At 36.1% G+C, this 18,007-nt stretch overlaps 1 protein-coding gene across 1 annotated transcript; it reads left to right on the plus strand.

Annotated features, from left to right (window-relative positions):
• Positions 1 to 1,491: 1,491 nt before the first annotated feature.
• LOC124368108 lies at positions 1,492 to 9,183 on the plus strand (the record flags this gene model as incomplete). Its single annotated transcript, XM_046825383.1, has 2 exons — positions 1,492 to 1,846; positions 8,645 to 9,183. Coding segments are annotated over 2 exons (894 nt in total), but the record flags the coding sequence as incomplete, so codon positions are not given.
• Between the last annotated feature and the right edge of the window lie 8,824 nt (positions 9,184 to 18,007).

The raw sequence follows: 18,007 nt of genomic DNA on the forward strand, positions 1-18,007 counted from the left end.
ATTCTAATCAACATTTTTAAAAGTTTAACAGATGAACTAATTCTATTTTTCTTTTTAATATAGAAAAATGGAGCAAATCGTTGAGCAACCAATGGTGGAATCCGATAACGAATCGCAGATTTCCGAAGCCGTAGACCAGAATACAAAGAAATCTACATCTAAAATTGGAGGTGAATTCATCAGTTTGGTAATATTAATACAAAATTTATATGCAATTGGTTTGAGTTCCTTAGAAATGTGGGAGAAGACGATCTACGGGCTTATGAAATGTGAAATATTAAAAAACAATTTCTATGCAATGGCTTTGGTATTCGATCTAAGTCAACTGATGAATGCTTTTCATACTCATGTTCATACCGACTCAATCGACTTAAGTCAGGAAAAGCTTCCTCTACTGGCTGCACAAATAAGACCATACGAGGAAATAATAGCCATTTTAAAACCATTATTAAGTAAGAAACCTCTAAAAGGAAAAAAATATGCAAGTGAAGTTGTAAATACTGTAATCCATAGCATAAACTTGATTCTTTCAGGCCCTTCTACAGAGGAAGAAGAAAAGATCTCTAATAAGAGAGGAAACTCGAAAACAGCTAAGAAGGAAAAAAATGTTAAAAAGCTTAAAAAATCTAGATTGAGTTCAATCTCTTCATCCTCTTCTTCTTCTAGTTCCTCATCTTCATCGGACTCATCTATCGAATCTGATGATGATGATGATGATTTCAGTTCGCTTTTTGAAATTGATAGGAGAAAGTAATACAACATACATTAGTCAAGAACTACAGTTCTTGAAAAACAGTAAACGACATAAAATTGTTACCCCTGGCGAACAAGGCTCCCACTTAATCAAAATAGAAATTACATCAACTAAAGATTTAAAAAGTTGCAAGAGTCCTAAGGACTTTTGGCAGAAGGTTTCGAAAAAAAGGAGTGTTTCTTTTGAATACCGAAAATGAAGATGATAGTTCTGCTTTAGACACACTAAATAAATTATTATGTGTTTATGGTAAAAAATTAAAATCAATAAGCAACATTAAAAAAACGGTTTACAAACCACAACATTTAGGAAAAAGGAAATAAAAGTAGATTATAGCTGAGATTTGGTAACTGATTCCAGAAAACTAGACATGTGTATTTGGGTTTAGAAATAATGTAGTATAATTTAGAATAAGAATTTTAGTTCGAGGTTTTATGACTTACCACAATTTTAGTTAGTTCTATTCAAAAACACTCCTTTTGTCATAGAATAAGAATTTTAGTTTGTTTTAGAGAAGCAGATTAAGTTCGAAGTTGTAACTTTATGTATTGATTTTTTTTTTTTTTTTTTTTTAATAAATATTCCTCACTTTCAGATTTATTTGTTCGTGACCTTCAGTAACCTAGCCTGCTTATATCCTCATCACAAAAATGTCTAAAAGACCTTTGTCAAGCACTTCAAGAGATGAGTCAATGGAAATTGATTTTCACCGTGAAAGTAGCAGAAAAAAGTAACGTCTTGAAGCTTGTCACAGTGGTAACGTTTTTGTAGAACTTAAGAGTGCTTTTAGAGGAATTTTGAAAACTTATTACCTCAAAAACGGATGCGATGAGGTAAAAGACATTGCTTTGTTTTTAGAATCACATAAAGTAAAACTTATAGAATTGGTAAATCAACAGTTAAGTGTTAATGGTGCAGTGAAATTTAATCTTGTGTTTGAATGTACGTATATTAAACCACTTAGTGAAGAAACTCAGGCAAGAGCCTTTAAGACTAAGAATAAAAAGATTTTGTATGACTCTTCAATTGATTCAATAGTTAAAAGAATGTACAGAAAGATTTCTCAAGAAGAAAGCGAGTATCTTGACAAAGGAAAACACCCCCCATCCGGCAGAAAATTTCCCAAATTTTCTTCACTGCCGAAATTTCTTAAAGTCCGACACATGCCACTGGCCTATCTTCTTGCCGTCCATGTCCGCCAGCTTATAGATCAGAGGAGATACCTGTTCAACTATTACGTAGGGTCCAACATAGCGTGGTGCTAGTTTGGCTGCAAAGTAGTTAGTAGCATCAGACTGTACAAAGTTTCTTTTCAAGACGACGTCTCCCACTCTATAAGTCACAGGTCGTCTGCGCAGGTTATAGCGTTTAGCATTTTTTTCATGGGCTGTTTTCAGTCTCTCTGAAACCTCTTGGAATATGTCCTTAAGCTCTCGTAGTTTCTCACTAAAGGGACCACAATCCTCAGTAGATGGTACACCCGAACCATCGTTAAGAACTTCATATCCGTCTCCCGACGTAGCGAGTTCTCGCCCAAAGTTCAAAAACGCGGGTGAATGCTGTGTCACCTCATGATGCGCGGTGCGGAGTGCAAAACCTATTTTTGGAATGAATTTGTCCCATTCCCGGTGGTTGTCTGTTACATAAGCTCGCAACATAGCAACGATATCCCGATTAACCCTCTCTGCCGGGTTCGCCTGTGGGTGTAGACTTGCGTTCAGTAGTATCTTGACATTGTACTGTTTGGCAAGGTCCTTCACTGGTTTCCCGATGAACTCAGACCCGTTATCACATATGAAGTACCGTGGTACTCCGTAAACCATAAAGATGTCCTCTTCCAGGTGTTGAGACACGAGCCTTGCCGTAGCAGCTCGGAGAGGTCGTAGGACTGAGTACTTAGTAAACGTGTCAGTAATAACCAACAGGTACTTAAAGCCTCTTACTGATCGTGGCAGAGGGCCAATCAGGTCTGCAGCGATCATCTGCCATGGAGAATCAACTGCACGTCTGCTGCCCATAACGCCCGCAGGGAGTTGTTGGTCGTACTTAGTCCGTTGACATACAGCACATTTTGAAACATAAGTGGCTACATCCTTCCGCATTTTTGGCCAATAGTACAGCTGTTGGATACGTTTATAGGTCTTTGACACACCTTGATGTCCAGCAGTTGGAGTATCGTGGCATTCGAACAAGGCCTGGGATCTGAGATCTTTTGGGAGTACCAATCTCCAGTTATCCGGGTGAAGCGAGGGTTCCAGTGTGTTCACATTCTTCCACAGTTTCTCCTCCTGAGTTCGCCACTGACAATATTTTTGAGGGCCCATTTTAACCTTGTGCAACATTCCTTTGTACCACTGGTCCTGTATTGTAGCTGGTATCTCAATCAAGTCACAATGAATCACGTCTGGATGAGAGGGTTCAGTCGATATCGGTGGAGTGGTCCGAGAGAGAAGATCTGGCACAACGTTCTCTTGCCCCTTACGGTGTACTAGGTGAAAATCATAGGGCTGCAATCGCAGAGCCCAACGAGCCAGACGTCCTGTCGGGTCCTTCAAGTTACTTAGCCAAAGCAAACTATAGTGGTCTGTCACGACCGTGAACCTGGTTCCTTCCACGTAAGGCCGGAATTTCTCCACAGCAAAGATCACCGCAAGGCACTCCCTTTCAGTGGCCGAGAAGTTCTGCTCTTGCCGAGTTAATGTGCGGCTGGCATAGGCAACAACACTTTCTCCTTGCTCACTGTCTTGGCTAAGAACAGCGCCGATCCCCACGCCTGAGGCGTCACAGGAGATTGTGAAAGGCTTCGAAAAGTCTGGACAGGATAATATTGGAGCACTAATCAGGCAGGATTTTACGTCCTGGAAGGCCATCTCGGCTTCTGGAGTCCATTCGAACTGATTTCTCCGTTTCAGTAAGGAAGTCAAAGGAGTCATACGTGACGCGAAGTTGGGAATGAAGCGTCTGTACCACGAGGCCATTCCAGTAAATTGACGAACCTCCTTTTGGTTCCGGGGGATTGGGATATCCACAATCGCCTTTACTTTTTCAGGGTCGACTCGCAAACCCTCCCCACTGACAATATAGCCCAGGTACTTCAGTTCTCTCCTGCAAAACTTGCACTTTTCTCTATTAAGGGTGAGCTTTGCTTCACGAACTCTTCTAAATATCTCTTTCAAGGTTTTCAGATGGGACTCAAATGTAGATGTCACAACTATAATGTCGTCTAGATAGACGAAGACATTCGGCTCCAGCTCTGGTCCCAAGACTGTGTCAACGAAGCGCTGCCATGTTGCGGGAGCTCCGCACAGACCAAAAGGCATCGTGACGAACTGGTATAAGCCACGACCCGGTATTGCAAACGCGGTCTTCTCCTTACTTGCCTCGTCTAGTTCAATTTGCCAATAGGCGCTCTTAATGTCCAGGCTAGATAAGAATCGAGCGTCCCTCAGTCTATCCAGGATAGCGGTCACCTGTGGTAGAGGGTAGGCGTCCTTTCGGCTCACTGCATTCACCGCCCTGAAGTCCACAACAAACCTTTTACTGCCATCAGGTTTATCCAGTAACATAATTGGCGAGGACCAGGCGCTTTGTGAAGGCTCTACAACCCCTAACTGCAACATGCGGTCTAGCTCCTCATTGATGAGTTTTTGACGAGCAGGGGATACATTGTAGTACCGCTGTTTGATTGGTGGCACACCCCCAGTGTCGATGACGTGCTTCACACGGTCTGTTCTACCCAATGTTGATGGCTCATCCTCGAAATGCTCCTCGAGAAGATCTTGTAGCCGTTTTTCTCTCTGCTAGAGTTAGATTGTCTTCCGATGTGATTCCCTCAACATAACCACAAAATAAATCCACACTCTTCGTTGCAAAGTCCCACTTTCCGATTGCGCATATCCGCAACAATGTGCATTATTTCCCAGAAGTCGATGCCTAGGATTAAGGTATGCTGCAGTGATGGTACAATGCAAACCTTTAGACTTTTAGTACGGCCCTGTAAAGTTATGGGTAGATTGACAAAGCCCTGGACCTCATGGCGTGTTGAGTCGGCTGTTTCTACAAAACGTCCACTGGCACTCTGAAGGCGAGCGGGAAACTGATTCAAAATCCACATTCCATGTCCACCTAAAAACGTTTGGGAAGCTCCCGAGTCTAAGAGGGCGGTAACTTCACGGCCAAACACCCTCACTTTCAAATAAGGCCTATGGTCTTCTTGTTGGCTATGAATGACATAGTTTATGGCCGGGATGGTCTCAGTATCCAAGGAGCCAGAACCACCTACTTCCTTTCTGACCCCTTGCCTTGCCCGTTTTTTTGAGCAGCATTTTACACAGTCTCGTTTAAATACGTCCTTCTTTCCACAACCAAAACAAAACCTTCGTTTTGGTTTACTACAAAACCTGAAGCGGTGGCCCTTATCTCCACAATTCCAGCAGACAGGGTCCTGGCGGTCTGAATTTGCAGACTGTACGCTGGCCACACGTCCGGATAAAGGTTTTCGTGGGTGGTTCTGATCGTGATAAGCAAGGTCCGGTTCAAGGGTATTTTCCCTTGTAGTTGCGGGCCTTATTCTAACCATACTTAGTCGGCCCGCTTCGGCTCTACGTCCCATGGATCTCAACTGTTCAAGAGTTTGAATGCTGCAAAGTGCCAATCGATCTTGCAGCTGAGGGTGCAGGTTATTATAGATCTGTGCTAAGCGAGTAGGTTCAGGAACAGCTACTGCTAATCTTCCATATAAACCCTCCATAGCGGCTATATACAGATCTATCGGCTCATTATCTCCCTGCAGCCGGTTAAAGATTTCCTGATGAAGTCTTATGTCATAATCCGCAGGCTGAAAGACTTCTTTGAGCTCCCTCGTCAACTGATGCCATGACTGAATCCGAGTAGACGCAGCACGGTACCAGACAAGCGCTGATCCGGCAAATAAATCAACCGCAGACTCATATAGCTCTTGATGTGTGACTCCTCTTGCCCGACGAAGTTCTTCTACTCTCTCAAGAAATGCAGCGATACTTGGTCCGGAGTTGTCGAACTTTAGCCCCCACTTGTAGACTGGGACATATCTGGGCCGGGAACTAGCGCTTGTGTCGTTTTGAGTTAGTGAAAATCTGGGAAGGTAGTCGTCCTCTGGAGGTCCTCTTCTTTCTTGACCTCTCAATTCCTCGTGCGGGATTCTTTCTTCTGTTCTCTGCTGAGGTCCTCGAAGTCGCAGTTCTTCTAACTTCCATTTCTCTTCTTGCTGTCTTCGGGCTTCTTGCAGTCGTCCTTCTTCTTGTTTCCATCTTGCCTCCTGTTTTCTTCTTTCTTCTTGTAGTTTTCTCTCTTCCTTTTGGAGCCATTCCTCTTGGTGACGCCTTTCCTGTTGTAGTTTTCTTTCTTCCCTATTCCGCCATTCCTCTAGAAGTTTCCTTTCTGTCGCCAGGTTCTCGTCGTCTTCAGTGGTTTTATTTGGTTTAAATGCCAACTCTAAAGTTTTGGGCAGTTCAAAATTAGTTTCTTGCGCTCCATCCTCTGGTCGTTGAAGCTGTTGAAAACCACTTGCCGATGTCCTGGGATCCGGTTGGTTCTTCGAATCAGAAGTCCCTCTAAAAGAATCCAATAGCTCCTTACTTCTACTCAGCAATTTTTCCTTACTTTCCGCTTGCTCACTATCAGAAGATGCCCCAATCGGAATTCTCTCCACTCGGAGATGCAAATGCCAAAGACGAGCCAAAATACGATGAAACTCGTTGTCATTATTCGTGCCTTCGTAATCACTCACTAGCGAAGATAAGTCCTGGTACTTCCCTTCGCATTCCTCCAATTCCGCATCGGCATCCAAAGAGTTTACAACGGTTTCATCAACCTGGGTATCAGCCGAAAAACATTGAGTCAGACGCTTCCTCAGTTCATTAGCGTTGCCATCGGTATCAACATTCCTAATTTTAAGTTCGTACGCTGGCCCCACGTTGGGCGCCAGTTTGCCACCCCTCCTCGCGGGTTAGCAATATTGTCGGCCTCGCTCAGTGGAGAAGGGCGTGAGTATTGGTAGAGCGCCAGGACAACCAAGTTCTTGCGCAGTGACAGAGGACTACTAAGATTGACGGATACCCAGATGGTTACGGTTTGCTCGGTAATAAGGGCGCCACCTTGTTGATGGGGTGTGATAGTCGCAGGTCTCCAACAAGGAACAGTTTCCTGCCCTCAGGTATGCTCAATCGAGACCACTACCATGCACGCAAGAACTATTAGGTTTACGACACTAAGCCTTAGGTACTTAAATTAGCCACAGATTTCGGTTGATTATTTTCTAATAGTAAGTTGCAAGGTCTCTAATTAAATATCAGGCAATTAGAAATTAAAACCAATATTTCACATATTTCATTCTGTATTGCCTATTTCTCTCACAGTGCTAAGGTCTTAAACTAAATAAACAAATATTTATTTAACTTAACTTAAACTTAACTCGTTGGCCAATTGAAATAAAAATACTAAAAAATTATTACGGTAGGAGCGCTCCGATTACTAATACAAAATTACAGTGGCCAAAATCATGATGACCATATTCCTGAACTACAAAATTACAAAACAATAATTCACATGAATACATAATGGCTAGACATTAAATTAAAGTTGAGTCCCATTTGTCAAAGTTCGGAACTGGATCCACCCTGATGCAGTTATTCAGGCCTAGTCCGATAGGTAGAGGCTCCACAATGACATTGACGGAGTTAGTCCGACCTCCCAGGGGAGCACGATGGAATAAGTAGTGTAAAGTCTACTCACCAACTGGGCGGACCCAAAACACACACACGAGCCGTCGATTGTATCGTCCGTGCAATCCAATATTGAAACTTTAATTTCATAAAGTCAGTTTTATTCATTTTCTGCGGCTCATTGAAATCAGTAAACATTACTTATATTCAATCATGAAAACAATGTCCAACTTAACTTAAAAGAAACCAGCTGACTAAAACAGCAACATCTGTCACTATTGTTGGTGTGACTAACATACTCGTATTTAGCTTACAGCGGCCAGTAAAATGTAAAGAAACGTTTAATGTATAAACATAAGTACATTAAAAAAGCGCAGAATCTGCCAATTACAATGATATACAGTATTGGTTTTAAACACAAAGCATAATTATTCTGACACAGAAAAAATTAATTACGTTTGTTCTTACTTAAACTAATTAATTACAATAATTATAGTAAAGTGTATTGAAGTATTAACATAATGCATTAATGTATGCACTTTCACGGCAATGGTAGGTATAAATTTCATGACAACGGCCTTTACATTATTCTGAGTAAAACTAAATAATATACAAACATTAGGACATAAAGTTACCGATTCAATTATTTATAGAACAGTTAACAAGTTTAGTAAGGAAATTTATGAGAGACGATGCAATTGTTACGAGATAATATCTCGGCCTAATTATGTACAATTTACAGAAACAATTTGTGGTTACAGTATTTGACACTATGAACACGTATTTACAACTATTTATCTCCGTGAACTATTAAAAGACTAGATTAGTATTAATTTATTACAGATAACGTATTAATTTCCTACGTTTATCGACAGGACTTGACAATCTTACTACGAGGCCCAAGGCTTAGTTTACCGTAGATATTTAATTCTGTAAAGACAAAATTATTATACTGAAATTTTACTAACTGACATACGCAAGCGACAAAATATCAATGGCATGGTAATGGCTCACCTTAGCCTAACTCCTTTATTTGAACAGCTGATTGGCGTCTAATCAGTGACCGTTCTGTTATTGCAGCAACAATGAATGCGCGCTTCTTCATTTGGATGTAAAATTTCGTTATGTAGAGTGATCAGTTCTACATAACAATTGCTCAGGTAAAACAGAAAAGTACACGTCACAAAAGGAAGTGGTTGGACACTGTATAAAATAGATGGTATTCTCGTAAGATTTAGTAGGTACAGACCTCTCAGAGGTAGTACGTATATTCCACTACCTCAAATCATTGAAAATAAAAAAGCAGTAATAAATCCAAAAAATTTACATGATAATCAGTGTTTTAAGTGGGCCATCATTTCTCGATATGTAAAAGGTTCTCACCGAGAACGTGTAAATAACCGATATCTCAACTTACAGAATAAATTCAATTTTGAAGGAATAAGTTTTCCCACACCACTTAATCAAGTAAAAAAATTTGAAAAGAATAATCCCAATGTAAGTGTTAATGTTTATAGTTTCAACGAAAGTGAGGATGTTTATCCATTGAAGGTATGTGACAAGGAGCTTAAGGAACATTTCGATCTGCTTCTCTTCACAAACAATATAGGTATAAGTCATTACTGTTATATAACTAATTTTTCTAGATTAGTTAGGTCTCAGATAACTAGTCATGAAACACAAGCTTCTTTCTGTAAGAGATGTTTTAAAACACTTTCAGGGATCTAATTCTAAAACACAGTTAAAGAATCATATAAAAGATTGTATTTCACATAAACCTATTAAAGTTATTATGCCTGTTGACAGTGATGATTCGGACGAACCGTTTGTTTTTATCTTTTTCTAATTTTCATTACAAATACCCAGTACCTATTGTAGCTTATTGCGATTTTGAATCTATTCTAAAAAAGCCTTTAGCTGAAGAAAAGTTGTCTCAACATGTAACTGTAAAATCTATTCACGAGCCAATGAGCTTTTGTGTGTATTTTGCTTACGATAAAGACAGTCTACCTGATGAAATATTAAATAGCTTACCGAATGAACCATATTTGTATAGAGGACCTAATGCCTCGGCAAAATTTGTAGAATATATAGTAAGCATGGCAAACCTAATTGGTGATTTATTAGATGTAAACAAATCAATGCTACCTCTTACTCAGGAAGAAAAAGAAAGAGTTAAGTCAACCACTCATTGTGAATGCTGCAATTCGGAGTTTACTGAAACTTTTAACCAACCTTGTAAAGATCACTGTCATTTGTCAGGACGTTTTAGATCAGTTTTGTGTTATGCTTGTAACTTAAAGCGACAAAATCAAAAGTTTCTTCCTGTAGTAATTCACGGAAGTTCAAATTACGATAGTCATTTTATAATAAAAAATCTAGGTTGTGATGAAAGAAAAGTTGAAGTAATTCCGAATAGCAAAGAAAAATACATTTCATTTGTTAAGCATACAGAAAGTGGAATTAAATTAAGATTTGTTGATAGCTTTAGATTTATGGGAAGTAGTTTAAGTTCGCTTGTACAAAATTTAAGCTTAGACCAATTTAATCATACAAAGATGTTTTTTAACAACGAAGACTTGCCATTAGTTACTAGAAAGGGTGTTTATCCATATGAGTTTACAGATGCTTGGGAAAAACTTGATTTAACTCAGTTACCAAGCAAGGAATGTTTCTATAACACTATGACTCTAAATGACATCAGTGAATCAGATTATGAACATGCTAAAAAGGTTTGGAATAGTTTTCAATGTAAAACACTAGGTGAATATAGTGATCTTTACCTTTAAAACTGATGTATTACTTTTGTGTGATGTATTTCAAAACTTTAGATTAGTATGTCAATCAAACTACGATTTGGATCCTGCTCATTACTTAACCTTACCTAGTCTTACTTTTGATGCTATGTTTTAAAATTTACAAACGTAAAACTTGAACTTATTGAAGATTATAATCAATATCTTTTCATTGAGAAAGGTATAAGAGGTGGTATTACACAGTGTGTAAAACGCCATGCAAAATCTAATAATAGTTACATGGGTAACGCCTTTGATCCTGGAAAAGACAGTTCATTTTTAATATATATAGATGCAAACAACTTATATGGATACGCAATGTCAAAACCTATACCAAAAGATTCTTTTAAATGGTTAACCAAAAAACAAATTAAGACATTTGATGTTTTGTCTGTACCTGATAATGGGGATGTTGGTTACATAATTGAGTGTGATGTAAAATATCCTCATCGTTTACATGACAAACACAATGACTTACCGTTCTTGTCAGAAAACAAATGTCCTCCAGGATCAAAGCAAATCAAACTCCTAACTACTTTAGAACACAAAAAGAAATACGTTTGTCACTATTTAGTTTTAAAGCAAGCTTTGAATCATGGATTAAAACTAAAGAAAATCCGTAGAGTATTGAAATTTAATCAAAGCACTTGGTTGAAACCTTATATAGATTTCAATACTAAAAAACGAAAAGAAGCAAACAATAGCTTTGAGAAAGAATTTTATAAGCTTCTTAACAATGCTATGTTTGGAAAAACAATTGAAAATATAAGAAAACGTACTAATCTTGAACTGGTAACTGATTCCAGAAAAGTAGAAAAACTTGTTTCTAAACCTGGGTTCAAGAACAGAATTGTCTATGGTGAGAATATTTCAGCCATTGAAATGGTAAAGGATAAATTGTATTTTAATAAACCAATCTATATAGGTTTTACTGTTCAATTATCTAAATTGCATATGTATGATTTTCACTATAATGTAGTTAAACCTTTTTATTCCAATAAGATTGTTAACGTACTTTATTTAGATACAGATTCCTTTTTTTATGAAATATTCACTCCTGATGTGTATGAGGATTTCCTCAACCCAAACTTAAAGTGCTTTCTTGATTTGTCCGACTACCCTAAAGATCATAAATGTTATGACGAGACAAACAAGAAAACTCTAGGAAAATTCAAAGATGAATGTGTAAGTATTCCTATTTTAGAATTTATAGGTTTGAAACCTAAATTGTACACATATACAACTATGAATAATGAATATCTTACAACAAGTCAGGGTCATAGATTGAAAAAACCCAAAGGTATAACAAAATCAGTTGTAGATAAAAAAATTCACTTTAATGATTTCCTGAACTGTTTGAATAATAAAGTCAATTTAAGATGTGATGTAACATTATTTCAATCAAAAAAACATAATATCAAAACATTATCAGTAAACAAATTGGCATTAAATTATGATGATGACAAAAGGAGTGTTTGTGAAGATGGTATCAATACAATGGCTTATGGACATTACCAACTAAAATGATGTTAACAATATACATTCACCTGTTGTTATGTAAATATTGTAAATAAAACTGATTGTATACTAATAATTATGTGTTGTTATTTTTTTTCCTATTCTAATTTAAGAGTACCAAGGAAATTAAAGAGACAAAACATTTTAAATAACATTTTGTTTATTATATTTGATTTTTGAATTACATAATTTTCTTTACAATTCCAGACAATGGTAAATATTGAACCAAAGCATCATGAATTATCAAACAATATGCAGCTGTATTAGCAGGTACTTCAGCAGAAGTTTGAATTTCTAGACGTATATCAAGTGATCCAGTCTTTAGTGTTTCTAATTGTTTAGAACAGTCTATAACAAATAAAGGAGTTTTAGCTAAAAATGTTTTTTTATCGAGACAAGGTTGATCATCACATCCTGAATAATAAGAAGATTGAAATCTTGTATACAAGTCATACATTAGTGATTTATTCCCATTCAAGTTATCATATGGATAGTATTTGCTGTTGAGGTACAATTTAACATTTTCCAAACTACAAAAATCAAAATGAGATGCATTTTTAGCAGCATTGTCTTTACGATTTGTTTGAAAACCTAGTATGACGTAGCGTGGCTTTTCCATAACTGAACTAGTTTTTAACTGTCCATGTTTGAAACTGCGAGGCTGGTAAAGATGGATATTCGTTTAACTACCATCTTCTAAAAGGAATAGAAATGGGTTGATCTTTATCTACAACTTTTAAAAGAGATAATTTTATATTGTCTTCAACTTGTACGTAAGGTACTTTCCAAATAACTTTTGTCAAATTTATTTTAAAATCATGTAAAGCAGCTCCACTCTGAATGATGGCATTCTTATCACTTGATGCCCTTAAAAGTACCAATTCCTGTTTAACATTTAATAAAATATGATTATAATCTTCTACAAATCCAAGAAGCAATTTAAGAGGTACACAAAAAGAAAAGTTAGTTCTATTACTCAAATTTTCTACTGATGTAATTTTCCAACCAGCATTTTCCATCCAGTTGACATCACTTGGGCGAGATGTAAGTATATTTTTCATTGTAGTCGTAATACCAACATTTTTAACTCTATCAATTTCTGTACCACACAGTTCATATCGTATTTCATCAAACAAAAATGACATAGCATTATTTACCAACTCCGTAGTTATATCATCAGAATTGTCAGCAACCTTTATAATTTTTCCCTCAATCAGAAGGAAACTTCGACTTTGTAATGTGTATACATCTTGTTGGTGAACTGGAATTCTAATTTCATCACTATTCTTTAATGAATTCGAAGAGTATGGATTGTGAGAATGCCATTCAATATTAATTACTGAATCATCAAAATTTACATTTTCACCAATATCCAGTATTCCGTTCATGATGATAAAGGTGATTTAAATATTCCTAGTGAGTTAAGAAATATGCGGTTCCTCAATGTTAACGGCTTCACTGTTCGAGGAATACTGACATTTGGTGTAGTATGAAAGGTTTTAACTAACTTTTTTTTAGAAGATGCAGAGGTTGAGTTAAACACCAAGCCCATAGTTATTTTCCTGCTTTCTCTCTAATGTGAACGCGTAAATTAATGTTTTCACCTCTGAAATTAATTAAATCTCCGTTCTGATCTTCTAGTTTTATGTTAAATTCTGATAAATTATTTTGTTTGTAAATTGGAAGATATTGTACTGATTCAGGTCTTTCAACAATTTTAAATCCAGGTCCAACCACTGGATAAAATTCATGTAATACGTGTCCTTCGATTCCGTCTCTATATGAACCTCCTACAATATTACAAGTGATTCGTATGATATCAACTTTGTTAATGGCCACTTGACTTGATGATACATGCCATTTATTTGCATCCAATATCTTGATATCTTTATCTATAAACCCAAGTAACGAACCTAAATTGTGAGGTTTCGAAACGTCTATTCTCTTAGAGCACCATATTTCACTTTTAAGTGTATTGTTGTTTGCTTTTAACTTGAATGTTGTAGTCGGATCTATTTCTTTCAATTTATTGTTAATATACTTATGAATGTCTTCTATTTCATAAGATCCTGTTGGAAGAGATATTGTATTGGAGCCGATGTAAAGTACGTTATTGATATTTTCTTCAATATTGGGAATTGAATTGTAAGTCATTAAATCCAAAAAACCCATTTCCCAGTCATTAGATCTTGATAAATCTAAAGGAGGAAATAACGTACACTTGAGATCAGACGATCTTCCTGTAACACAAATCATTTCTTCACGAACAAAAAGTCTAAACACAAATGACCGCAGTTAAAAGTATTTTCCTTCTGCCTCGGAAAGTAATTGTATTTGATTGTAACGTGATGGGGTCCACTGTTAAAATAATCCTCCAACTCGGTCGGCGGTCTTAAATTACCAAAACTGTCAAAGTATTCTACGTTATATCCACGTTTCACATAACATACCCAATGTGTACCTTTTCCATTTATACTATCTAAATTAACAACTGCAGATTCATTATCGTTAATTTTAGGTGGTAACAGGTCTCTCATAAATACTCCTCTAAAGTATGGTAACTTTAGAAGCTTAGCACATTTTAAAATGTCAAACTGTGATAGCGGTTTACTTGGAAGCTCATCTATTATTTTCGATGAATATTTTTTTTTTTTTTTTAATCCTGATCCGGAATACGGTTTTAAATATAACCCCTTTCCGTTTAAGGTTTTTTTCATTTGCTTAGTTTTGTTCTTGTTTGTCTTTGTTTTCTTATTGTTTTTTATATTTTTATTTGTTTTCATCTGTTTCCTCTTCTGTACTGCTTTCTTCTTCTTCTTCTTCCTTATTGATCCACCACTTAATTTAGATTTCGCTTTCATAATATTTGTAACTGCCCACGCTGCGGCTTTTTCACCTACACTTGAATCTGATGCTTTAAATCTATTCCAAGCCTTTTCAGCTAAGATTCTGTCAGCGTATGCTCTGTGATTAGTATCTTGATATTTTAAGTACGCTATATCATGTTCCTTACAAGCTGCGTCTAAACCGTTAATTCCTGGATCGTTTCTACTTAATCTCTTTTGTAAATCTGTACCAGGACCGCAGTACTGATAACCTCCAGGTAAATGTAATTCAAAAGGTAAAATGTCAATTCCTCGATTTATAATAGCACTTGCAGTTTTTCCAATTGTACTTAACAGTCCGGAGCCACAATAACGACTGAAGCGGTTGTTTCGCACAGCCATTACTTAAATACATCTAAGAGACGTCTTCACTTACTGGGGACTCTACTTTAACTGAAAAAAGATCAAGCCAATTTATGTTTTTATATTTTATAACTTTATTTATCCATTCGGATTTAGTCATCTTTTTCTTACTCCTTTTGTGAATTTGATAATAAATTGCGTAGGTTATGTCGGCAATATTTTCTAGAAAATATAATTTGTTCACAGCATCGTACAGGAACTTAGGTTTAGACAGATTTGATATGGTAGCACTCTTTGCATCAAGTTCTTTAGTTGTTTTATTAAGTATTAATGTGTTATCTCTTAAATATTGCACATTAACAGCATGTTTATTGAAGTATTTTAAATTTACAATGTCATACTCCTCAACCGGTTCACTAGCACTGCATATAACTTTATTTTTCGCATCAAACTTTCCATTTTCAATCCTTAAACAGTCTTCGATGGAATCTTTTAAATATTGCACGTTAACTACATCTTGTAAATTTGAAGGTTTTCCAACATTTGATATTTTTAGATTTTCTGCATTAAACAAACTCCCATCTTTGGTCCTTAACAGACTATTGTTTTTGATGTAGTTTAAATTTACAGCATCGTTCTTCTCGGTAGGTTCTCTGACATTACACAGTTTCTTATTTTGCATATCATAATTGCCTTCGATAGTAAGTTCGAACCCTTCTCCTTTTGGACCTCTAAGAACCTTAGTCGATCGTGAATGGTGACCAAATTTATCAACACTCATGATACATGTATATCATGTGAGGAATAGAAATAAAATGAACAATATTCAACTTGATAACAATATTTATTTATTTATTCACTACAACGTTTTTTGACAATACAGGTTCTAATTCAAGTAGTTCTTCAATGATTGAGTTGATTTCATTTGAATGACCTGTGTTCCCCGCTTGTTGAGATGCTAATAATAACCTCAATCGATCTACAAGTTCATTTGGATCGTCAAAATAGACATAATTAGGTGCGGTGTTTGTTAAATTAATACCGCTCCCGGTAGCTTCTTTATTTACCAAATCAGAATGTGTTGACATGTGATGGTCTTCAAGTGTTGGTACTCGATTAATCAGAGGAGCAATTATATTTTTATATTTACTTCCTCTGTTAGATCTAATTTTTCCTGTTGCTGAATAATTCACTCTATAAACGTTAGTTTCTCTCAAAATGTCAGCATATGCATTTAAATCCTCTTCAGTATAAATATAATCGTTTGGAATGTTCATAACTATTAATTCATAAAGACCGGGTGTACCTTTATATCTTTTTCCATCTATTAAAATATCATCAACATGAATATCTATTCGTTTGTCTCCTATCATCCAAGAATCACCATCGATTCGAATACCATAATTATGGTCTAGAGTTTTACCTCCTTGTATAAGTTTTAGAAAATAATCTCTAGCAATTTTCCCCTTAAACTCACGTTCTACAAATTCCTTTGCAAGTTTTTTTCCTTGGGGTGTTTTTAATAATTCCTGTCCACTTGTTGACTCGTATACCATTTCCTCGTCAAACTGCTTTGGCGGCGGTGGTGTATTCATTTCAATATCGTTATTATCATTTGTTAATTCAGTTTCCATATAAGAATCATGACTTGCTAATCGTTTTGCAGTAGGAAGCTCTTCACTATTACCATCATCATATTCATAATCACTCTCATAATCAGGTTGAGTTGGAAGATTTAGGCGAGGCTTTCTCTTAACTCCTTGAGGATGTTGAGGTAAGTAACGTTTCGCAGGTGTTTCTTCATGGTCTTCTAAACTTTTCCTCTTAAGTTCTTTCTTAACTTCTTGCTGCTGTTGTTGAAGCTGTTCACCCTCCTCAACTAGTTTTTGTAACGGTTCTGATATTGGTTTTAATTTGTTTTTCCACATATCTTCAGTTTCTATAAGGTCACGTTTAAGTGTTCTATGTTTTCGTTTTATATTTTTTCGGAGTTCTGTAATTTCTTTGATAATATCTTCTTTTGTTTTGTTAATTTTTTCATTCTCAATTGGTTCACATTGATCGTCCTCTGTTGCTTCACTCTTCATCTTTACTCCTTGATCGTCAAACATCGACTGAAGGAGTAAATGAGATGCAAAACGATTTGTAACCTCTCCCTTTATAGTGTTACAAACGTATCAAATCCTGATCGATAACGTCCTTTATTAACTTGACTTTCTCTATCGATAACAATAAATTTATTGTTTCCTTGATCCCATACCCTAAAGCAAATAGTTTCTAAATGTATCGAAACTCATGTCAGGGTTTACATGATCATGGTAGATATGTTGCAAGTTACGATCATCTTGTTTGAAAACAACTATAAAATTAGCATTATCACGTACCAACTGTTTTGGAATGTAACTGTACGTTTGACAAATATAAAACGTATCAACATCATTATGTCTTCCCATGGAGAAGTAATTTTTTATATTAGTTTGTTTACCACAAGCTACATCATCAAAAATCATTATGGAATTCGGTTTCACTTCACTTGGGTGTGGGACTTCATCGTTGTCTGAAAACGAAAAGTATCCAATCTCAGGAAGTTTTTTTAACACACATTTCAAAAACTCATACTTTGATTGATACAATGATTTCGAGAATATATAAATATTCTCAAAAAACAGACCTTGCGGAGAAAATAATAAATTTAACATTAAGTTCGTTTTTTCCGCAGTTGGAAGGACCGCAAATTATACATCTTATAGAATTAGGTAATAATTTACCATGATGTTTTTTGTATTCTGAATTCTTCTCCTTTATTATCATATCTAAATTTATAACAGAAAATTTTTTTTTTGTTTTTCAAAATTCATTATAGAAGATCTACTTTATTAATCCAACTGTCATGTGATTTATCAAATCCTAACCAACGCACTAAAACTTTATCACCTTTTTTCCTAACAATCTTTTCTACTAAATACGTGTCTTTGTAATTGGTTTTGCTTAGTTCCTCTTGATAGAATCCTCCTTTAATGACATTTCCTTTATCATCTCTTAATATATATG

This window comes from Homalodisca vitripennis, chromosome 8 (assembly GCF_021130785.1).
Source record: "Homalodisca vitripennis isolate AUS2020 chromosome 8, UT_GWSS_2.1, whole genome shotgun sequence".
Classification (NCBI taxonomy): domain Eukaryota; kingdom Metazoa; phylum Arthropoda; class Insecta; order Hemiptera; family Cicadellidae; genus Homalodisca; species Homalodisca vitripennis.